Source organism: Ochotona princeps, chromosome 5 (assembly GCF_030435755.1).
Source record: "Ochotona princeps isolate mOchPri1 chromosome 5, mOchPri1.hap1, whole genome shotgun sequence".
NCBI lineage: Eukaryota > Metazoa > Chordata > Mammalia > Lagomorpha > Ochotonidae > Ochotona > Ochotona princeps.
Window position 1 is genome coordinate 38,515,881 of NC_080836.1, and position 25,729 is coordinate 38,541,609.

Here is a 25,729-nt window from a genome sequence, read left to right on the forward strand (position 1 = left end):
CAGATTCACTTCTTTTCCTACATTTGCTGCAGTTTGTTTTCCTTCACTGCATGAACAACTTGGAAGGCATTAAGACATACATATGGATATTTTCTTGTGGTCCTGGTACCTAGGATAGAATTGCTTTCGTTCAAGAGAAACTTGAATTTGGAGGCTGATATTTTTCATGGTCGCAAAATTTCTTTGTTTTTGCTATAGACTATAAAATTGGACCTAATTTTGTATTGTCATTAATTTTAAATTAAATTTAGGCATGCCCAATTTTGTTTTAAAAGGTCCCTAATTTTTTGTCTAAGTGATCTGAACATAACACAATCAATCAAAATACCACTCTTGTTTAACCTGGATTTCACACCCTCCTTTAAGCGGGCAGTCTCCTATCTACAATGTCTTTCCATAAACTTTTTCACTTTTTTTTAAATTAAATCTAAGAAAATCTTCTCAATCCTGCTCAAATATTTTTGTAAATTTTTCATCTCTATCATTAATTGATTTACAATTCATTTTTATGCACACGGAGTCTTTCCTATCCAAGTTAAGAAGCTGTAAATCTTAGATCCATTGAGATGACAGCAAGAAATATTTCATTTTATCCCATGAATCATTTGCCATCCTTATTGCAGAAAAATGGCAAAATTATGGTGTACCATGTTTTCATAAATTACTCTGCCTCCCCCCAGTTCATTTCATTATCTGTTTGGAAAGACTCTAGGAGTCAAAATCCAGACACTTGTGGTAAACAATTCTGATTTTACAGCAGGCTAATCAAAATTTCATGACATTACAAATTAATTCCTCTGGTACTGTGAAGAATTTAATTCATGTGCAAGATACTTCGTCTTTTTTATAAGTCAAAAATAGTTTGATATTGAAGTACATCCTGTGACTTACTAGGCTAACAGAAGGGGAAGAGTGCCAAATTTCTTAAATAATGTATATAATTTTCATTGGCTTTCATATGTCACAGTAGTCATTTATGTCCTGAAAGGTGTGTTCTCTGCACTATGTGTTTGAACACGATTAAAAAATCATGGCTTTGCCCAAAAAGGACAAAGCATAGCTTGCCTTTCACATCTGACCTAGGATGAAATAATTTATATAGGAAGCATCCCTTCCCCGCCTCCAATCTCCATTAGGAATATTCTTAAAAGTAAAAAGCAGACTTGAACTTAAAGTCAATTTTTTTCTAGGATGCAATAAATGAAATCAGTTACTGTAGCATTCTAATGTTACCAAATAGATTCAGCTGTTGCCTTCCTCTTATTGTCAATTTTTTGAAGAAACCATCATCAGAGGAAAAAGTCAAGTTTATCCTGATAAATACATTTGTCAGAGCGAACTACTAAACTGTTTCGAAATGACCCACTTTTTAAATGGAGCTTATCCAGTTTGATCCATGCCTTAAGCAGCACTGAACCATTAAATAAAAACCTGGGACAAAATGCCTTTGAAAAGGGTTAATTAGCTTTAATATTGATTTATTCCATATAAGACACTAATAGACTAGAACATTTATTTCTGTTTTGGATCATTAAAAACTGGCTTTAGTTCTTGAACAATTTGTTTCTAATACATAAAAATTAGACCAATTAGAGTACTTTAGTACCACCTACAACACGTGATGCACTTTTCGTGAAAATAAAGACTTGTACACTGTTTCAAAATCCATTGTAATTTCTTCTCAAGGAGCTTTCGTAAAATACAAGTGCTCGTGAAACCATTTAGGTGGAGACGAGAGCATTTCTACTTTAGCCGTAAAAATAAGGGTGACTCCCTAAAGCCTGATTGGCATGTGTTGCTCCTGTTGTCATTTGCCTCTAATGGTGGGAATCACTGCCATCTTCTTGGTTACTTAGCCTTCCCCATCCGTTGGCTTAAAACTTGGAAAATATTACTGCAGTGCTGAAGTTTACCTCTGCCAAGGTGTTTATCGGCAGGGGATGCCTCCCTTGCGGTGCTCAGTTTTTGTTCTAATGCTGCCCTCTAATGGATGCCAAATTATTTCATTAGACCCAGAACAAAAGTAAATTTCCAGCTCCTGCAGCGGCCCATCACTCTTGGAAATTGTGGTCTGATCATTGTTTTTTCTCTGCGCACGTCTTGGTGTAATGGTCACCCTGGCCAAAGTTGCGTTCTTGTTCTGGATCCTGGAGGACCGCAGTGATCATTTGTGGTCTTATGGAACTTTTTTTTTTTCCCCTATCAGCCACTGGTAAGAATTGATGTTCTGCGGGACTTGAAAAAAATGAGGAATAAAAACAGTGTAAGTGCTGTATTAAGATGATATGCTGTATGTTTTATCAGCCACTGGCACCTAGTTCAAAAGACAAAAAAATTAGCAGCAGTGGATTGGGAATAGGCCCGTGCATGAGGTGGATATCAAACCCATACATGAAGAATATCAGTGCTTTTCACATGCTGCTTTCTGACACCCATTGCTAGAGCTGAAAACTATCTCTATTGTCCAGTTTGATTGCTTGAATCAAACTGATTTACAGCAAATCCATCTGAGCTTTGATAAATCTATTACAGTTTCATTTCACTGATTTCATTAACGTGAATAAAACCAGCCATGCTTTCTGCATAACTGCCTTTTAATGGCTTGGCCCTGTCACCTGCCTGAATATTAATCCCCCTGACTTATTGCTCCACAGAGGGAATGAGTAATGGGTATTTGAATGTGATCAGCACAGTACAATGCAATTAAGGAAGCAGTACTGTTCTATGCCTTTAATCCTGAACTAATTTGAATTGCAGTTTGATAGCACAGTGAATCCTGCATAATTATGTAGGGTGCATATTAAACTCTGTGACAAACCGGAGAAGCTTTTAACCATCACAGCTATGGTAGACAAGTGAAGGCTAGAGTCAGAGAGCCCACTATTGGACTGAGAGCTCAATTAATAGAAAATCTTTTGCAGGAAAAGCTTGAGCATGCAACGCATCTTGGAATAAAAACAAAGTGTTGACTTGTTTCGAATGAATTTTAATTTTGCAAGCATTTGGGCTTTCATAGCTTCCCTTGAGTTTGCAAAGTAGGAAAGAAAAAACTGTATCTTAACAGAACTTTGTATTCCCTGGATGCCCTCGGCCGTTAGAATAATAGCAGCTGCAATAATTCACAGCTTCTTCGCTTCTGCTCTGACTAGTTTGGTCCTCTACAGTTCTGCAAATGGTGCATTGAGACAAATGAGGACTGAAACATGGAATTGATCAGCTGGGGGCAGAAATGTGAAAGCCCATGTACACGTACATACACACATGTACATCCAATGCTAGAGTAAGACATTCCCACTTAAAATAACATTTCATCCAAAGTGAAGCTTTCATGAAGGGTGTCTGTTATATGATGATACAGTATTTACTGTTTTGTACAGATGCTATATGAATTCTAAGAATAATAAATCAACTAACCTCTATTCTTTGGCCCTTTTGTGGCCACATTGGCAATGGATTTGCATGATTGTTTAGACTATTTTGTTCTCTCTCTCTCTCTTTTAATTCAAGATAGATCTACTCCTGTCTGCTGCAGACAGGAAGGGTCAAAAATAAACACAGTGTCACCCCAATGCTAGAGTCTCCCCTGTTGCTTTAGTTTCACACCTCAGTAGAAAAAAGAAAATGAGATGTATTAACTTACGTCCCGGGCTGGTCCTGCAGTGGGAAATAACCATAAAAGGTCAGAAATGACTAATTTGCTGCTGTAAGGGCATTTAAGGTAAACAATCAATATCATACTTTTAATGCACATTATTATCCAAATAAAAATGACATTTTGATTCTATTTAACTGTTTTTATATAGCACTCAAGCATCGCTTTAACACACTAGTCCTGATTCTTAAATACTTCGTGGATGGAATAGAAGATGCTAAGAGATAGCTTTTACTTAGATAGTGGGAAACAAACTATATTCAGTGGAAACATGAACCAGAACTCCCTCCAACTGTTTTTTTAACCATAACCCCACCAATTTTTAGAAATTTCTTCTTATGTCAGCTACTTATTTATTAGCAGTATAGCTGGTACTAGATAAACTTGTTAAGCTTTCTTTGGAAATTCATATACATGGAGAAATGGTATATTTGAGGAAAATATCTACTGCTATATATTTAGTTTTACAAGGTATTTTGGCTTTCCAATTGGGAATTGGAACTTTAATCCTATAAATTGTTAGTCAAAATACACTAAATGCAAAATGCATCAGCCAAAATGGAGTGGGGGAGGTAGTATCTTCCCTAAGGGTGTGCAATATTAGGTAGGATTATAGACCTTTCATTTTTTCAATCTAATTGAATCTGATAGAATTACTCTGGGTTCTTAAGAGTTACAATATCCTGCTGGGTTTCTCTAAATATTGCTTGTTAACCTTGTGTTTCAAAAATACACTAAACAGCTAACTGGAGCCTCTTTCCATAATCAGTTTACATTATGTTGCACACTAACTGTTGATTGCATCTTCCAGAGATGGGTTATTTCCCTTGTGCTGTCTGAAATAGGTTTCCTGTAGTACTAGAGTCTGGATTACATAAAATAATTTTGTTGTTAAACCTCAAAATATTATTGCAAGTGAATATAAAGTGAAAAGAAATTAGGAGGAAAGTACCATATGATAAATATTAAAATACTTGCTGGTAAATGTTTCTTAATCAATCAAAGCCAGTCACTGAATATATAGTGTTCCAGAAAAATAAGGTATTTGAAAGGCTGTGCATGAAACATCGTGCATTCTCTAATGAAACTCGGGTGAGAAAATACAAATTGTTTGACCTTGTGTTTTTAAGAGGCTTGTGTTCAATTTGCAAAATCTCAATATGCTACTTTTGCATGTGAAAATATTTCTCTAATTGTATATTGATTTTACAAGAATTTCTGAGCTGCTTACCTTATTTCACCCATTTATGTTAAAAACCTAATAATAGCACTAAGAACCTGTTATTGCTGTTGGGTTTGCAAAAACTGTCATAGCAATCTTTGTTCACTGATCTATTTAAAGTTGTTTTTTACGATGTTAATTATGGCTTCTCTTTTGTAGCATGACAAGTCCTTATTAATCTAAGGACCTCAATAATAATAACAAAAATAGCTCCTACTTTACTCTTACCTCTGCCTGTGCCCACCCCCATTGTTGTTGTTGTTGTTGTTTAATCGTAAAACAATTCTAGGCAGTAAGAGTACTATGTTGCTTGGGCTAAGGCTGGGCTGTTAGCTAAATTAAGCCATTGTGACTCAAAATCCTCCTTTAATAAGGTTCATGCTGTCTACAACTTCATCATTTTCTGCTGAATGATAATTACTTTATTCAATCATGTTCAAGGTTTTAGTGAAAGCTAGCATTGATTGATTAACTTCAATTACCATGCTTACATTTGCATAGATAAAAACTGCTTTTCAATTTGTGAGTGGCACGCCAGTGGAAACCCTGTGCTGATATTTGCATTTCAATGTGAACAGTGAAGAATAAAGGTGGAAGAGAGGTCTGATCAGTGCTAAGCCCTTTCTGCTTCAGTGCTTAAGCATTTTTCCATAAACACTCTTGTTATGATGTTAGTTTGTTCAAACCACTCTGAGGTAACTGATGGAAGCTCCTGTTTACAAGCTTTCATGACAATTGAACAGTATGGATTAGGAGAAAAGGACTCCCACAGTAGCTTGCAAGTCAGGCCAGCGAGTTAAAGAAGAAAGGACTCCCTTGCTGCCACAAGCTCCTAAGTGCGGCAGTGCTGAGAGATCAGCCTCTTCCGCAGCGGATTGGTCCAAACCTGAGAATGGCCAAAGTTGCCTTTCCTTGAGCTGTCTTCCAGTCTGAGAACAAATGGTGAGCTTCCATTGGTACAATTCCTGTCCAAACCCAGGGAAGTAGGGGATCTAAACTGTAGAGAATAAATTCTTTTCATTCTTAGCAAGTAGGATCCACAACAGCCATTACCATCATGTGTAGGTTGGGTGATTTGATTTTTAGCCTCCGCATAAAACAAGGACTGGCCTGTTTTCTTGTCATTGGTTCAGAAATAAGAGATTTGGTATAAATTTCTTTGCCTTTTCTGTAGCCACAGTTGTTCAGGACCTTATTATTTTAAAATCAACCTTGAGAAGGTTAGTCTTTGTAAAATCATGAAACCAGAAAACTGGCTCTCAAATCAATTTAAGTGGTTTTTTTTTCCTTCCTCCAGATAGGTCGTGAAATAGAACACTTGTCAATATATAAAGTTCAATAAAGCAAAACTTGTTTTTGGTGTTAATATTTGATTCTAAACAGCTTTGACATTTACCGGAATTCAGTAAATATTTTTGATTGTGGTATCTTTGTAAACTAAAACTCTTACAACTTCCAGGATATTACTAGTTGAGTACTAGATAGAGTGACCTAACAATGTAAACAGGCAAAGTAACCAATCTTTAAATCTTCAGGAAAAGGAAGCATTGCCACTGATACACTATCCGGTGCAACTGCAGAAATTACACGGGCATCCTAACTTCAAAACTGCATAGGGAATTACCTATACTATTTAAAATCTACATATAAATGCATATATTATTATCATGAATATCAAAATCATATCAAGGTCAAATTACATGTAATTTTGTAAAATTTTCCAATTGAAAAATGCACTAAGGGCTTCATATAAATTTTAGAAATTGATTGATTGATTTGAGAGAAAACTCTGATCTGCTGATTACTCCCCAAGTGCCCAGATCCTGTTCTGGGATAGCCAAAGTCAGAAGCAAGAGTATGATTCAGGAAAGGTTGGTAGAAGCTAAGCTACATCAGCCATCACCACTGACACATTAGCAGGAAGCTGGAATCAGGAGCCAGAACTGGGTATTAAAGCCAGGCACTCCAATGTGAAATGACAGTCTTAATTGGAATGGCCTTTTAACTGCTAGGCTAAACATAATTCATGTAATTTTGAAGAAATGAGGATGTAATTAAATATAATCTTCTCTCCAAATCTTTTTTTTTAACAAGTATATGTTCTTAGTGTATTGGAAAGGCAAGATAAAGGGAAGAGGAATGGAGAACGAGATTCCATCAATTGGTTCACTCTTCAAATGCCCAAAACAGCTAGGACTGGGTCAGGCTGAAGTTAGGAATCAAACTCAATCCAGATCTCCCATATATGTAACTAAGCCCAAGCACTTGGACCTATCTTCCACTGCATTCCCAGATGCATTATCAGAGAGCTGGATGGGAAGTGGAACAGCTGAGATTTCAACTAGCATCCATAGGGAAAGCTGACTATGGCAAGTGGTGGTTTAATTGGTTCCACTACCATGCTGTCCTCTTTTCCCTAAAACTTACTTGTTACTTTTTGTGATGCTCTGAAAATGTGAAATAGTTGCACCTTAATTACTTTGGTATATGCGGTGCAGTGCCATACTGGTCTTCTACCTGACACTGGGATTTTGGGGAAGTCTGGGTGCCACATGCTTCAAGGTTGGTCCTGTGATCATAGGGTGCCATGATCACAATGTAAAGCTAGGAACAGACAGAAAGTCAACTGTGCTCCCCTGAGGGCAGTGCCTGGGATCATTGCCTTTAATGTCACCTTCTTACAGTACCAAGGGAAGCCAGGCTCCTGGGATGACAACAACTGCCGCATGTGTGAATATTGCCTGTTAACCCTGGAAAATTAAGTGGATGATTAGATATGCTAAAGTAATATAGTTAGGTAAAATGGATAATTTCTCAATAAATACATCAACTAATACATTTTTGAAATAGAATTTCCTCACTGAAGGAATTCCTTAGAATGGCCAAAGGGAAAAAGCAGAGTTGTGAATATTTGTATCTGTCTACACTTGGGACAAGTGAATTGATTTTGTATTTCGACGGAAGTTACTTTGTCCTATTTCTTAGGAAATGAAAGTAAGGATGGGGACATAGGAATAAAACCAGTAAGTTTCATAAAGAAAAGTGAATTTTTGTGAAGAAGACAATTTGAAGAAAAATCCAAGATTCTTAAATATAATGGCAAAGATGTTCCATCAATTTAGACAGTTTGGCCTGAAATATTATCCACCAAAATGAACAGAACTCTCCTTGTAGTCAGTTTTATAAATGGCATGTGAAAGAATGTTATTTTGAAAAGTTAGTTTTAGTTGGGTTGTGAAATTAAGTACAGAAAAATGAAGCAGCCTCGGAAGTTAGTGAATTGTTATTGTCGAATCAGTACATGGAACATAGAGGCAGAATAGAATGCAAAAACACCATTTTTGTAAGAATCCAAACAGAAAAAAAAAAGAATAATATTCCTTAAAAGGTTAAATTCTCCATATCAGTTTGTGGCTTAAATATAAATTTTGTTATGAAAATAGATTTGAGGAACTAGTGGTAAAAATTAGTAAGTTATGTATTCCTTTATTTCATACTAAATACAAAATTTAGTAATTTACCCACACCAGGACCAGCTACTTTTCTCATTGACTGATGATTTTTTTTCAGTACTTCAAATTTGGAAGGCATGCAATTTTAATTTAAAAGCAGAGAAGAGAGAGAGAGAACAAAGAAAACACTCAATTGCTGCTTCACTGTATATGCCCACAAGAGCCAGGACTGGGCTGAGACCAAAATCATGGTCTGGGAACTCAAGCGAAGGTCTCCCAGGTGAGTTTCAAGAACCTTGAACCATCACAGCTGCTTCTGCAGGTGTGCCCCATCAGCAAGCTGGAGTCAGAGTAGAGTCAGGACTTGAATCCAGGCACTCAGATGCGCTAGGACCTCCCAAACAGCATTTAAAGGGTTAGGCCAAATCCTGACTCCAGCATGTAACCTGAACACATCCAAGGAGGAGTAGGTCCTTCTGCCTGGTTTGGCTGTGTCAACTCCTTCTCTTCCCTATCCCCACTCTATACTCAGTGTTTTGCTTTCAGGACTCAAAACTTTGTCTCATGAGGGACCCTGGGGACACTTGTGGCTTTACAGAAGTGTGACTTGTGTGATTTGACTATACAACTGCTGCCCATTGACTGAATTCTGACAACTCTTTCTGGAACTTTGGGGTGTGGCTCCCTGACTCTGCCATTCTCTCCAGTTGCTGAGATTGTTCCCTTCTTTCTCATCCATCTTCTCACTTGTTTCCATTTTCCATTGGCATCCTTTCCTTCATAAAATTATTCTCTTTTTCTGGCTGAGCTTGGGTGTTAACCAACTGGATGAGTGACATTTCTAAGATTCTTAAGGTTCATAGAATACACAATTCCCTTTTCTTTTTCAAACACCCTCCTATCATGTTGGATTTTTTTTTTAAATCCATCAAAAGCTTTTTTTTGTTCGTTTTAAATCTATCAAAAGCAGGTGTTTCTAGTCTTCTTCCAAATACTGAAAAATTTTATCTGATGATTGGAAGACCGAATTACTGTATTTGGAGACAAGCATTTAAAAGATTCTAGGTAAATTTGTCCAAACTGAAACAAATTGATGTTTAAAAAACGTGATAAAGATGGCACCAATGGTGAAGAAGGGAATGTCGTGTCCTTCCCAAGCAGAAGCCAAAACAAAGGCTTTGAATGCTGAGAAGGCAGAACTGTCAGCCTCAACCTCAGCAACAGCACTACCAACAGCAAAAAGGAGAAGAGCAACAAGAAAATGCACGGGTCACTCATGTTCTGGTGGCATAGGAGCCAAGTCCCTGGTGGCAACCCAAATATTCTTGGCAGAGTGGCTCCAGGATAAATAAGCATGACCAGTGTAGTATTGTCAATTTCCCTGATCTCTGAAGAAGATGGAAGACAGCACACATCTGTCTTCTTTGAGGATGTCAAGGCCAACAGACAACAGGCCAAGAAGGTCATGAAGAAACTGTGATATTCCTGTAGCTTAGGTCAGTGCCCTTATGAGGCCTGATTGGGGAGAAGAGGGTATGTTTTTGACTGGCATCTGATCATAATGCTTCAGATGTGGCCAACAAAATTGGAATCATCTAAATTGAGTTCAGCTGGCTAATTCTGCATATATGGTTTTTATCATAGATAGTATCTGGGTGTTAGAAAATTTAGCAATGTATGTAACACCTATAAACATCGAATGTATGGGTGAATTAAGTAGTTTGTGAAATCAGGCCAGAAGTGTCCCAGAACTGAAAGTCTAATTACATGGAAATGGGATAAAAATTTGTGACATCTACATTTATTGACATTCAATAAAAAAAATAATACTGAAGTCTTAGATAAAACTTCAGAAATACATGAGATTTTGTTCCAGGTCTTGCCAGTTTTACAGATAAGACTCATGCTTGGGGCAGGTGGTTAATACAGCAGGTATTAATGACTGCTTGGCCAGTGTGCATCCATGTCCGAGTGCCTGGTTAGAGTTCTAGGTTCCTCAGCTACTTTAGCTTCCAGATTCTTGCTAGTGGAGGCAGCAGATGCCGACCTGAGGGTTTGGGCTGCCTCCACACACGTGGGAGATCAGACTGAGTCCCGAGCTCTGGGCCTTGACCTCATTACTTCAGGCCGGCACATGATTTTCTTCTTTATTTCTCCCTCTCTTCCCTCTCACCTTTCTTTCTTCCTGCTTTTTTCTCTCTCCCTATCTCTTTCTCCCTCTCATTCTCTTTCTCTCCTCCTTTCAGATAAAATGAAAGTGAATAAAATATAAATTTTCGAAGTGTCTAAGCAATGTCGTTTAAAGGGGACTCAGTAGAAATTCAAGAAGTCATTTGTTTCAGTTAGGACTTAACAGACATAGGTTGCCATCTTTGTTTCCAATATCCCATTCTTTGATTTTTCCTTTTCCAGGTCAGGTTAGGTGAGGTGGATATCCAAAGCAGTTGTTCAGAGCTATCTAAATGAGCAGGAAAGTATAGTCTGACTTCCTCCAAATGGATGAACATCCAGGTATTAGATGGAGCCAAAAAATCTGTTTTCTGCATTCTATTTTGTACCACCCTCCTGTGTCCTCTACCCTACAGTGTTACTATCCAGAAAATCAAGAAAACACAGGAAAATCACAATCAGAGTTAGCTGCTTGTTGTTAATAACTGGTCATCTAGTAGAAAATCCCTGTAGCACGGGAAGGTCATTTTCTGATTTCTGTCACCTGCTTCGCAGTGTCACTGTGAGAACTGATTGACACTTTCAGGCATTTCCCCCAAGTGTTCTAATAATTCTGCTGCAGAGAAAACATACTTTTTTGTTGTTCAGTTACCCAGCATTGAAATAATTATTTTCCTTTTATCCTTGTAAAATGTAAGCTTTTAAGACAGAAATCCAAAATCTACAGGATAGTCAAATGAAGGAATTTTTATGGCAGTGCCAGAAAAAAAAAATTGCTCCTTCTGTCCATATACCAGATCATTTTTTAAAAATGACATTCAACTGACAATCACATGGCACCGTCTTTGCTGGAGTTGCTATGCACGATGGTGCTAAACTCTGTATTATAATATATGGTGCAGATGGCAACTACAGTGCATTTATGTAGAGATTTTGTCCACCCCTCCAAAAAGATATATTTACTTACAATGACTCAAAACAGATGGATAGACAAATCTGCCTGATATTTAATACTAATATATTAATGTGTAAATGACTTATAACAATAGGTTTGTTTTCTAGCGCCCAATGCAATGGTTACCATAAGAATACAAATTATGTGTACATTTTAATGCATCTATGCTTCATAATTATGCATGGTTGTGTGCTGTTATAATTGACATAAAATATAAAACAGGTCAAAGAGCAGCTATTAAAACTATTTTTCATTTTGCTTCTTGACAGCCGGCAACATTGGCTCATGGTACATTTAATAGGGCCATACGTGGAATGTGCAGATAGTTAGAGAACTGCAGACACATTAAAGGGCTTCAGAATTTGTAACCTAATTATTTCAAATGTTTTTTAAGGCTGATGATTTTATTTGAAGTTTCCTATTTGAGATCGAATAAAAGAAGTTCTCTTGAGAAATGATTAAGAAAGGATATCTTGTGTCCATGTGTATGACAGGGAGAGAGAAGAGTTTTACTTGAAAATAATATGCATTTTAAAATATTTTTCTTTTCTGCTCAGATAAAATGAAGAGGTGTAATTTGCATCAATCTGATGTGCTGACAACTAGATCTTTTCTCTGTGTAGTATCTACTTGACTGTTTTCCAACACACTTTAAAATTACTTGGTTGAATTCTCATTTCCTAAGGTTTACATAGGAAGAGCCTAGCTTTCTAATTACTGCTGGGAGCAAGCTGAGTATTAACATCCTCACCTTGGCAGTGCAGAGAGAAGCAAAGGGAGGCTGGGGCACCTGCCCAGGCACCCTCAGCAAGCCCTCACTGCGGCTCTGATGGAACTCTGAATGTCTGCACCTCTAAGTGACCCCAGGCCCTTGCTTCTGCTGCCCTAAATGTCTATGGGTCTGTATTCAGATGGCCCTAAATTATCTTCATTTTCCTGTCATAAAACTGCAGAGAGCTCTGGATGAAAGAAACACAATATGTACTCAGTTAACTAATAGCAATGCAAATTTGACTTATAAAAAGTTGCTGTGACCGTATTTCTCAAATGCATCATTTTGGAACTGTGAAACAAAAGCATGAAATTTACTCCCAAAGAATAAGGATTCCTTAATGTCCTTGTTATGTGTCAACAGCGCTGGCACAATTCTCCTTTGTTTCAGAATCTTCCTTTTAGCTTAAAATGATAACTTTTTGTGTGTTTTGGAGGTACTTCCTCTCTAAAACCACTTTGAATAATGACAATGGTACAAATGTAAGGAACTTCAGGGATGTTGAGAGGAGCTAAAACAGAATGAGCTGCTTCAAAGTGCTTCTCTATTGAGTTTTTCTTCTAGATGGGCAGTCCTAGGTGTATGTATAAATCAGACACCATCAGGAGGAATTTTAAAAAGACAGTTTGTTTTTCAATTATTGCAAATCAGGTGAAATCCTATTGTGCATTTAAATACAACTAACAGAACTGCCCAGCTCAAGGATAAAAGCTCAGAGTAAACAACAACTTCAATAATAGTCACAACAACAACAACACATGTTATCAAGGTATTTTAGAAAATGTGTGGGTAAATGGATTTAAAAGATAAGCTCATTTTGTTACCAAAAATGTTTTAAACCCAAGTTATTTGTTTACTTAATCTGTTTGAGAGACAAAGAGGAAGTTGAATCACCAGTTCACACTCTCCAAAAGCCAAAAGCCAGGAATTCAATCTAATATTCCCACCTGGGCAGCAGGGACGCACCTGCTGGCATCACGATGTGCTACAACCTAGGGTGCATTTCAAAACGCAACTGAAGGCTCCTGGAGCTGGGACCTGACCTCCAACATTCAGACACCAGCTGAGGACATTCCCAGGGGCATCTCCACTGCCATGCCTAGCACTTGCCCATGCATCCCTTTATAAAGTTGAAGAAACTGAAATAGGAAGAGACTGAGGGACTCATTTAAAGTTCTGACTGTTTTAAGTGACAGAGTGGGATTTGTGTAGTGGTTGGAGTTTGATTTGTATTTTGTTCTTCCTAGAAGAGACATGAATTTGGGACAGTGTTCTAGTGCCTGCCTGATCCCAGCCATGAATATTTGAATCCCAAGTATTCTTTATTTCCTTAGCGCACAATCTACCACAGCTTACACAAATGCTCCCATACTAAACCTCAAATGGTAAAAATTATAACACTTGAAACACACCAGGTAAAAATGAAAAAGGATTCCGACTATTATGATTTTTGTGATATTATTTGTCAAAGGGCATACATGATTTCACTGAAAATCTACTTTTTACGACTAATGCTGCCTTATGTTTGGAACCTCTGGAATTACTGTTTTAGATTGTAGATAATTTAACTGAGTTTTGACTGTGAGGCTACAAAGCTATCAAGAAGCAAAACGGATTCGGTTCGCTTTGTTGGCTGATTGGCCTTGCAATATGTTGCTGAATATGAAGACTTTGTGTTGCCAGAGAGCTGCATTTGTTTTGTTATAAGTGGTGTTGCACTCCTCCCCTTGTGTTTACCTTGGTATACGATGAGGAAGCGTAAACCTTATTTCTGGATTGGGCATTAGCATCCTGGCATGATATCTTAAGCAGTGCTTGTAAATTTAACAGTGTTTTGCAAATTGGAATTGCCATTTTCATATTAAAATACAATTTCCCATAAAACATTCACAACAATTATAAAGTACCAAAAGGTGTCAATATTATCTGCATCAACTAAACAATGAAGTATAACATGGTTGAAATGCCAAAGTCAGTATAACTCAGTAAAACAGTCTCCCAGTTATGTACACAGCATAAACTGTTTGCACTGTGAGCTGGGGGGAAGCATCCCACAATGGCAACCCAAAAGGGGAATAAATCCACTTGCTCATCCCACCCTTATTTTACTCTTACATTGTTAGTCATTTACAAAGATAAACTGGCTTGCAAAAATTGTGTTGGAGATGGCACTGACCCAGCAAATACAACCATCAGTGTGTGTGTGGGCTGACATAGGTGATGGAAGGACTAAGCCCGAATCCGTACTAGAAAACACACACGAGAGTCAAATTTGGAGTTGCCTCAAACGAGACTTCTGTGGCAACCCCCCAGCTGAACTGTTGGACTCAGAAGTCCAACCATGGTGAGAATCACAGCATATGTAGTCTGACTATGGAGCGCATGCTTCAGAATGGGGCCTCCTCAGTGGCTAAGATGGAGCAGTAGATGGCATGCCCCAATGCACAGTCCACTGGGGCCCGCAGAGGAAGGTGAGCAGAACAAGCTGCTCAACTGCTCAAGCCAAGCACTGACAGCAAATATGTGGGCGAATGGAGACTCTGTCGTGGACTGTGCCAGCAGATGGACCTTGGAAGGATTTTCTCATCCTTGGATCTGTAAGATCAACGGCATTTCAGAACTATCAAAACCAACTCGAGCGGAATGCTTGGAGCAGGCCCCCCATCAGGGACCCCGGAATGGCATCAGGTGCCCGTTTCCCATCCCTGGGTTACTGGGGTGGTGGGAAGACTGGGTGTGTCTTCTCACCCAATTTCCTTCCTACCCCCATATATAGGAAGAAGAGGGGAAAATTAGGAAACAATGGTCTTACCCATACTCCCCTAGTCCTCAACCCTTCCCACCCTGGTCAACTATGTAAACATCATCAAAATTTAAAAAAAAAATAAATAAACTTAACAAAAAGAAAAAATTGTTTGCAACCATTTTCCACTCCAGCTGTTGGCAACTGCCAAAGCTGCAGTGTACCTCGGTTAGTGCTACACTAAGGAAGAAAAACAGCCAATAGCTGGTGGGCATCTAGGCCTGGCTAATGCCAAATCTTTTTAACTTTACCAGAGTGTCAGCGTAGTTGCTGATTCTTTTTTTTTTTTTTTTTTTTAGTATGTGGGGGAAATGGGGTATTCCAGCCCAGTAAATGCTATCCTGCCTCCGGAGATGGGTGGACTGCAAATTGCCTATGGAAGAAGGTCTGGGGATGTTTTGGAGTGGGATTAGGTGAGTAAGGGCATGTTTGATAGGGGGGAAATGACTTCCGGCATCTTCCACAGATTGGGCCAGTGCACTTGCAGGTAGGTGAGGGAGCTGAGACAAAGTGGTTTAGAGAGGGGAAACTGGATGGCATATTTGGATCAGGCCAAACCATCTGCCCATGTGGGACATTTGTTATGGACTAAATAGCATCACCCACCACCCACTGGTACACACAAAAGCTGGGGCTGAAGTTCATGCTGGCTAGGCTAGGCTACAATACCTGTACATGAATGTTGGAGCAGGGAATGGGTTACATCAGGGCGGGCCAAAGCACTACCAGAATATGAGAGAACTGGATCTGGGAGCAGAATCTGTAGTGGAATTGTGGGCTGCTTCTGTGGGGCAGCAGGTACCTGCTGGTTTGCACGGAAAGCTGGAGGTAGTGACAGGCTGAGTCAGACTGGACCACAGAACATAGACCTGACACTCATGGAGCTGGGAGCAGGCCTGATGAGGCCCTCCCCTGCTAGGCCACATCTACTACAGAGCACAGTAGCTGGGACTGGGGGCAAACCAGGCCAGACAAGGCTGCAGCACTAGTGAGCAATTGTATAGTTGGGTCTGGGGACAGGCCAGACTGGGCCAAGCTGCAGCACTTGCTGGCATGCATGAGAGCCAGGACAGTGTGTTGGCCATGCCTGACTGGGCTAGGCTGCAATACCCACCAGTGAGAGCTAAGACCTACAACATGCAAAATCCAGGGCTAGGAACAGGCATAGTAGGCGAGCTTTGAGGACTTTTCTGCTAGGCTGCAGCTCCACTTGGGGAGTGTGAGAGCCAGTGCTGGGGGTGGACAGGGATGGACAAGACTGAAGCACCCCTTGGCATACATGTGGGCTGGGTTTGGGAGTGGACCAGACCTGGCTGGGCAACAGCACCCACTAGTACTCATGAGAGCCAGAATAAATGAGGGACAGACCAGGCTAGGACATAGCAACTGCTATTTCACATGTGAGTTGGGTCTAGAGGTGGTTCAGTCTGGACTACAATGCAGTATCTATTTGCAAGAGCTGGAATGGGTGTGGGCCAATTGGTATAGGCTTCAGTACCTGCCAGTGAGTGTCAGGATTAGGGACTGGCAATGTCAGGCTGGGCTGCAGCACCTGCCAGCACACTTGAGATCCTGGGCTGGGAGAAGCCTGGTATGAGAATGTAGGAAACTCCCCTGCTAGGCTACAGCTTCCGCTATTGAGCAGAAGAGCATGAATTGGGAATAGGCCAGGTCAGCTGGGCTGCAGCACCTGTTGGCATACACGTGAGTGCATCTGGGGGCGGGCTGGGCTGGGCCAGTCCATAGCACACACTGGCATAAGTGAGAGTCAGGACAAAGCACAGATTAGGCTGGGTTGGATTGTAATACCAGCCAGTTCACATAATGGTTGAGAGTGGGCCAGACTGGGCTAAATTGCTGCACCCACGGGTAAGAGCTGGCAGGCCAAGCTGAGCCACACTGTATTAACTGATGACAAACGTTGAGTCTGGGGGTTGGGCCATCTCAGCCAAGGCCACAGCACCCACTGGCACACGAAAGACTCAGGACTGGGAAAAGACCTGGTAAGGGAACTACAGGGACTCCATTACTGTGCTGCTACTCCCACTGCTGAGTGTGAGAGCTGGGATAGGGGGCAGACCAGTCTGGGCTACGTTGCTGTACCCACTGTCAAGTGCTGGGACTGTGATGTCAAGCTGGACCGCAGTACTTCTGACAGGTGCAGGATCCAGGGTTAGGAATGGGCCTGGCAGAGGAGCTGAGGGTATTCTCTGCTGTGCTACAGCCTCTGCTGGTGAGTATGAGAGCCAGGACTGAGGGTAGGCAAGGCTGATTAAGGCAGCAGTACTCATTGGCATACTTGTGGGCCAGGTTTGGGGGCGGGTCAGCTGAGCTAAGCCACAGCACCCATGACTGTGCACAGGAGCCAGCTGAGATACAGGATAGACTGGCCTAGGCTGCAGCACATGCTGGCACACACACAAATGGTCCTAGTGGTGGGTCTGGTGGGAGTCATTGCATGTCGCCCTGAATAGGCCATGGCACCCAATGGCATGTATGAAGATCAACCCTGTGGCAGCTGGCCTGGCCTAGGCCACAGCACCTATCAGTTTGTGTGAGAGGCAGGTTTAGGAGTGAAACTGACCAGGCAGTTACATCCACCTGCATGTCATATGTGCGTTGGCTGATGCTGGTGACTGAACCTGACCCTGCACTGACTAGCACACACTAGACTCAAGTCTGAGGTCACCCACATGAGGTTTATAGGGGAACTCCTCAACAAAATGGCTGGACTCAAGCCCTAGTCACAGGGGAAAATCATTATTTGTGTCGTCTGACCTTGGAGTGATGTGTCAAGACTGGGCTTCTTTAGCTGCTGATCCTCATACAGTGGACAGCTTTCCCAGTAGTTGCCCATGGGGGACATAACAGCCAGATCATCTAGTCCAGCAGCAGCAGTCAGGTGACACATCAGAAGATGGAAAATGGAACAGATTGGACAACTCTGCTGGACAAGCTTTGGTAGCAAGTGTCTGTGCATATAGATGCAATAAATAGACTTAGTCAACTAATAGACCTTAGAAAGGTTTTCTCACTTCTAGAACAATGAAACAACAACTCCTCAGAACAATCAAAACACTCAAGTAACACCATCGGACCATTCTTACCCACATCTAAGGCGTCATCAAATGACCGTCCCCCATTGCTGGGTGCCGAAATAATTTAACGGCAAGGAGCGTCCCTCTCCTTCCTGTCCTCCTCCCCCTTTGCCGCCCCCATGTACATAATAGAAAAAAAAAACACTTGTCCCACCCACATTCCTCCACACCTTGACCTTAGACCCACAAGGACGCGCATCCCTCTCAACTATATAAAAATGAAAATTTAATTTAAAAAATATTTTCCGTACTTCTGTTTACATTCATACAGGGTTAAATTGGGCTTCCATTTTTTTTCTACCTAAAGGAGATCTGTTGTCTAACTATTTGCTCTTACACTAAGAACCACCCAAACTCAGAATCCCTGACACATTGTCTTTGTCCCATGTGTCCTGAGAGAGAGACAGAGAGAGAGAGAGGGAGAGAGAGGTGTGTGTGAGAGAGAGTTCTCCTATCTGCTGATTTACTCTGCACTTCCCAAATGCCCATAACAGCTAGGGCTGAGGCAAGCTTAAGTTAGGAGTCAGAAATTCAAGCTTAGTCTCCCATGTGCATGATGGGGACCCAAGTATTTGTGCCATCATCTACTGTCTTCTAGGATGCACATTAGTTGGAAGAAGGAGCAGGCAGCAGAGTTGGGATGCAAACATAAGTACTCTGATAAAGTTTGCAGGATTCTCAGCAGTGGCTTAATCCACTGAGCCTGATGTACATTCCTGTGCTGTTCTTTGATTTCTAAAAGTCTACTCATATCTATCCTTTCTTAAGATTTATTTATTTATTTGAAAGACAGAGTTACCAAGAGGACACACACACACACACATACACGTATATACATAGAGGTCTTAAATCCACTGGTTCAGAGTCCAGTGTGGTAGCCTAGTGGCTAAAATCCTCGCCTTATGCCTTCCAGGATTCCATATGGGCTCCACTTCTAATCCCAGCGGCCACACATCCCATCCCGCTCCCTGCTTATGGCCTGGGAAAGCAGTAGAGGATGGCCCAAAACCTTGGGACCCTAAACCCATGGGGGAGACACAGAGGAGGCTCCTGTCTCCTGGTTTTGGATTAACGCAGCTCTGGCCATTGTGGCTGCTTGAGGAGTGAGTCATTGGACAGAGGATCTTTCTCTCGGTCTCTCCCCTTCTCTGTTTATTTGATTTTCCAATTAAAATAAATAAGTAAAACTTAAGAAAAAAAAACCTACTGGTTCACTCCCAAGTAGCCACAATAGCCAGACTGTACCAGACAACCCATGAGCTTCATCAGGGTCCCGCGTGTATACATCAGGCTCCCGTGTGTACATCAGGGTCCCGTGTGTATGTCAGGGTCCCACGTGTGTACATCAGGGTTCCGTGTGTGTACATCAGGGTCCTGTGTGTATGTCAGGGTCCCGCGTGTGTACATCAGGGTTCCGCGCGTGTACATCAGGGTCCCATGTGTGTGTGTACATCAGGGTCCCACGTGTGTACATCAGGGTCCCCTGTGTACATCAGGGTCCCATGTGTGTGTACATCAGGGTACATCCTGCGTGTGTAGGGGACTCACTTACTTGGACTATCATTCCACTGCTTTCTCAGGCACGTTAGTAACGATCTGGATCAGAAGTGGAGCAGCTGGGGCTCAAACCAAAACCCATATTGGATGCCCATATCACAGGTGTCAGCTTAACTTGCTACACTACGATGCCAGCGCCACAACAGCTTTTTGGCAAGGTAGAGTGACTACCACCAACTTGATACCTGTGCAGGTATAGGTACTTCCTACATTTGCCACACAACTTCTGATACAGAATTCACCTTGAGCCAAGCTGTGCCCTCTCAGTGCTTCTGGTGTCTGCTGCAGATGTTCTTACGCTGCAGATTGTCCCTCTTAATTCCACCTCCCTGTTAGGCAAATTCTGAAAATCAGCCTCAAATGTTAACTCTCAGTTATCTTCTCTTCTTTACCTCAATACCCCAGCAAGAGTTACTTAACCACTTCTTCCCTATATTTCATCAACACTTGATTTTACTGCTTCCCACTCCCCTCCCCAGTAATTATCAAGATTTTCTATTTTGTCATTTATCTGAGCATCCTGATAAAAGACTATCCCTTCTTGATCAGGGATTGGGTATCATTTGCCTTTTATCCTTCGCCAAATGACTGGTATGCAGAGAACAGTCTGTGAGTGTGTACTAATCTAAGACAAATTCCAGCTGCCTCCTGAGTCACCAGGTGCCTTCTCGTGGTTGAGCACAGCCTGGCTGTCCTGTGTGTGAGCTTCTGTTATGAACAACAAATGAGGTGAAGACGAGGAGGTCACATTCTGGACCTAGTGAAACTTACCCATGGAAAGCAGAGGGATTTGCCCTTGGGAACACTTGGCATGCTTCCTGGCTCCCCGTGTACTTGCAGTACTCTTCAGAACCATAAACTCCTTTGGAATTTGCACACAGGAGGATCTGGGGGATCTGTATGGTGTTTCTGTTTCTCAGCTTTGCGTGACAAGGAGAGTGTGGGGGCAAGGTTGGAAAGCAGGCAAACATCCCTCTTGCATAAGCATATGCCAGGAACCCTCCCTGGCCTCTAGACAAGGGAAAAGCCAGGCTAAATGTGTGATGCAGAAAGATCTGAAGGAAAAGAAAGGAAATAGATGGCACATTTTATAAAACTGAAATTCGTAGGATGTCTAGGAATTCAAAACACTTTTATTGCTTTAAAAAACTTAACATGGCACTGGTTCTATATATGTCTATTTCCCCGGTGAAGTACTGAGAATAAAGGGCTCTTCTTGTCTTTCAGTGCTGTACATCCCACTTGGTCTTGGAAACACAGGCTCACATTGTAGCCCACGTTGTGTCTAATTACAACTAGTCTTTATGAGCAACGACGCAAGCTGGATAGATGGTGTCTGTTCAGATTTCAGTTTGTGGAGAATGCTGGAGCAGGGAGATGAGGCTCTAAATTTAAAACACAGCAAGGATGGTGAATATTAAAAAGAAAGAATCATTCCTGCATTCTATTGTCTTCTATAGAACTCGAAAGAGAGGAAGGCAGGTTAGACTTGGTTATTGCTATCAATGGCCCATGCTATCCTTCGAGAATTGTTGTGTAAGACTATGGAGAAAGCCAAGATTCAGAATGACTGTAGGCTTTTGTTTCTCTAAATGTCAAATGTTACTGAAACAGGAGTGAGAGGAGATGAAATGGAAACTTTCAGTATTATGTCACACCATCTGAATCTCATTCAGGGACATCCAGTGAGCCCTTGTTCCTTGGTGAGCATGTTTTCTAATTTCTAATTCCTTATGTCTACTACCACTCCACTTCCCTTAAAATAAAACGAAGCCAACTAAATTTGAATTCAAAATGAGGATGGAGAAAGAAATGCTGGAAAAACAATGTTTTGAATCCTTTTCAAGTTTCTTAAGGGTTTTGTCGGAAATTTTAATTCATAACATGGTGTTGTTTAATCATAAAAAGAAGAACAAAAAATGTAAGCATGCTCAAGACACTTGACTCTACTAATTTGGAGTTAATCACAATTAATATTTTGTTGGTTGGCCTTTCTATGTATCACCTTTCCACATAGGTGCGTTTTGTGGTGTAATATACACGTTGTTCTTATCATGAACACACTTTCATATTTTTCACTAATCCTATACCTTACATAATCAGTGCACTATATGGGTGCTTATTATTATATTATTGTTGTTGTTGTTATTTAAAATCAGCCAAGTAATAGCTTATTGGTTCTTCAGCTTAAGTGTTAAGCATGGTATATACATCTCCTGATCATTTGGATTCACTCTAGTTCAGTTTGCCAATTCACATTATCCTTTGCCCGTGTTTTTGTTGGGATTGTCTAGTTTTTAAGGCAGTTAATTTCTGATTATCTTTTATATGCATTCAGATATTACAGATAAGCTTTATTAGTGATATTTTAATATACAACTAGATTTTTATTTTATGGAGTCAAGTAGCTCTTTTATCGCTTGTGGGTTTATTGTAATTATGATAATGTTCTGTTACCTTAAGGTACACACACATGCATGTATACGTATATGTACACACACATACATACACATACGCTAAATGTGTAAGTCTGCATGTACGCACGCACGTATATGTTATATATGTATATATGTATGTGTGCATAGATGTATATATATGTATGTATATACACACAAACATGAAATCAGCATTGGGGAGAGGGTATTTGGAGAGGGGGAAAAAGGAAATGCCAGAGACTATAGGACCGTATCATAAAATAAATAAGTATTTTAAAAAGATATATATATATATATATATATATATATATATATATACACATTTTATTCAACTGATTTTTATGCCATATATTTTCATCTTTATTTACCAGTTTATTTTTATACATTTGATAACATCAGGCACTGAATTTTTTAAGTAAAAATCCATATACTGAAATGAAAAATATTTCAAATATATTGAGATTTATTTCTTTACCCTGTATTTAATTCCAATGATCTGTTTTTTTTTTTTATGAAGTAACAGACTTTACTCTCTTGTTAATATTGGGTTTATAGTATGTTTTATTATGTAGGAAAGCAAGATCTCCTTCACTATTTTATTTTTTGATAGTTAATTCTGATTTCTTCAGATATCTACTCTTCCAAAAGAAATTTGGGGATCTTAGAGTTTCATGAAATATGTTTATTAACTTTTGCGATAATTGACATTTCAATGATACATTTTCCCTTTAAAATAATTTTTGTCACATGAGCCCTTTATATGAAGTTCTCAAAAGCTTCTCTGGTTTATTCTTTTTTTCATATTTAAAAATATTTTATTTTGTTTTATGATATAGTTCCACAGGCTCTGTGGTTGCCTGTGCCCTTCCCCAAGGTCCCTTCCCACCCCCACCATTGATTTTCCCTCTAATTTTACAATGAGTGGTCCTTCATGAACAGTCACAAGTCTATCATGTTGGTGTTGAGGCATGGATACCGTTAGAGAGTCTATCAGCATACTGTTAAGATATGTTCAGTTCCTTCACTGGGAGTCCATCTCTGGTGTGTATGCATAGAGACATACAGGACTTTGTCTCCCCATATAAACATATCAGTCCCTGCTATACTTCCATTATATATCCCCTAAAATACAGAACCAGTGAGCACAGTCCAAACTGGGTGAAAATATTAAATTTTCAACAATTGTTCTCATACTCTTACATAAAATAAAGTAAGCAATATTCTTTTCAAAGTTAGTGGTTACTTGATGAAACTGTAACTTTTAACATCTCAGCTAAGCCAACAATCGGGAGAGAGGAAATGTTATCAGGAACAGGAGAAAGCATACTTCGATGGTAAGGCACATATCTTCTAAATCTACTTTCAAAAATCACCACTGCCCCCACTTTTTTTATTGGAAAAAAAAATCAGATTTACAGAGAGAAGGAGAGACAGAGATAAAGATCTTGCATCTTCTGTTTCACTCCCCAAGTGGCTGCAACACCTGGAGCTGAGCTGATCCTAATCCGGGAGCCTGGAGCCTCTTCCAGGTCTCCCATGTGGGTGCAGGATTCCAAGACTTTGGGCCATCCTCTACTGCTTTCTCAGGCCAGAAGCAGGGAACTGAAGGGAAGTGGAGCAGCCAGGACACAAACTGGCACCCATATGGGATCGTGGCACATGCAAGGCGAGGACTTTGGCCACTTGGCTATCACTCAGGGCCCCCCAAATCACCACTTTCTAAAGCAAAAGTCATAATTTCCTTAAAACTATGTTGGATTTTGTGACATTTTGGCTTCCCAGCACTGAAAGGTTAAGTCCCATGCACTCCATTGTGTGAATTCTACGATCCAGAAAACCTTGAAAAACCTTTTCATGATCCTTTTCTTCTTTTTTTTTTTTGGATTTATTAGTATTTTTTTTTTTAATTACAAACTCAGATATACAGAGAGGAGGAGAGACAGAGAGGAAGATCTTCCGCCCAATGATTCACTCCCCAAGTGAGCCGCAACAGGCCGGTGCGCCCCAATCCGATGCCGGGAACCAGGAACCTCTTCCAGGTCTCCCACGCGGGTGCAGGGTCCCAATGCATTGGGCCGTCCTCGACTGCTTTCCCAGGCCACAAGCAGGGAGCTGGATGGGAAGTGGAGCTGCCGGGATTAGAACCGGCGCCCATATGGGATCCTGGGGCGTTGAAGGCAAGGACTTTAGCTGCTAGGCCACACCGCCAGGCCCATAATCCTTTTCTTTTACAAAGTAATCTATAACGCCTGCAAATACTCGGACATGACAGAAATATCCCTATCATGACAAAATAAGCATACTTTTATTTTTTATCCAGATATTTTTAGTTCAACATGGGATCAGATTTTATTTGCTATAGCTTTCATTTTCACTTGCCATTATATTTTTGTATATGTATGTATGTCAGTACTTCAAATGTTCTTATTTTACTGACTGTATACTATTCTATCTATGCAAGAAACTATAACTTATTTGCTCAGAAAATGTTAGATCTTTTCTAAATCAATGCTAAAATACTATCGTGTGATTGGGTACATTTTTTTGTTAATAAATGGGTAGAATAAACAATCACATGATAGATCCCATATGGGTTCCTGGCACATCCAAGGTGAGGATTTATCCACTAGGCTACTGCGTTGGGCTCAGTGTTCATATTTTTACATATGCTATACTTAAATAGGGAAAATTAATCTATAAGACAAAAGAAAATGAGTATGCACATAAAAGGGACATAAGACAACCTTGTAGGGTGATAGAGCTTTTATGGATCTTAACGTAGAATGGATGCATAACTCACAGAAAGATATGTTTTATATAATTTATTGCCTATAAGTTTTATTGCAAAGAAACAAGTGGAAGAATTCAAGTAAAGTATTCAGTTATGCTTAAGTAATTAAAAATAGAAAGGCTTCCAGAGATCGCAAATCATTTCCCCTTTGCAATGCTATTACTTGACCAGTGTCAGTATCAGGTTAGAGTGCCAGTTCATATCCCAGCTGCTCCACTTCCAGTTCAGTTCCCTGCTGGTGGTCTGCAAAAGCAGTAGAGGATGGCCCAAAGCCTTGGGACCTGGTACCTTTGTGGGAGACCTGGAAGAAGCTCCTGGTTTCAGCTGAACTCAGCTCAGCTGCAGTTGTTGCAGCCACTTAGGGAGTGAACCAGTGGATGATCTTTCTCTCTGTTTCTCCTTTTGTCTGTAAATCTGACTTTCCAATAAAAATTAATAAATTTTCATTAAAAAAGAATTGAGAATATCACTATTAATGTTGGCCTTTTTCACTTTCTCCTAACACCTGTCAGATTCATATGTGCTGTTAACTTCCATGAGCTACATCCCCCTCTTTCAGCAAATGGTAGCTGGGCTTTGCTTTGAGTTCATTCCAAAAACTGCTATGCATCAGAGTTCTTCAAAACCTGGAGTGGTGATTTTCTAGAAATTTCATTTAAAGACTAGAAATGCCATTCTTGTGGGATGTTATGGTAGGATATTGAGTCAGGCAATTATCTCAATCCAACTGAAATAGTTGGTCACAGTGTATATTAGATGAGCATCTTGAGTCAAACTTGAACATGCATTCAACCTGAACAAAATGAGTTTAGTCACAGAGGGC

General features: G+C 40.3%; 1 protein-coding gene across 1 annotated transcript in view; it reads left to right on the forward strand.

The window, feature by feature from the left end:
- GPD2 (glycerol-3-phosphate dehydrogenase 2) overlaps nucleotides 1-15,438 on the forward strand; it is a 162,525-nt gene extending 147,087 nt beyond the window's left edge. Inside the window, exon 17 of the mRNA XM_058664495.1 lies at nucleotides 15,325-15,438. Coding sequence (XP_058520478.1) covers nucleotides 15,325-15,438 — 114 coding nt within the window. The remainder of the gene's footprint in view (nucleotides 1-15,324) is intronic.
- The last annotated feature ends 10,291 nt before the right edge of the window (nucleotides 15,439-25,729 follow it).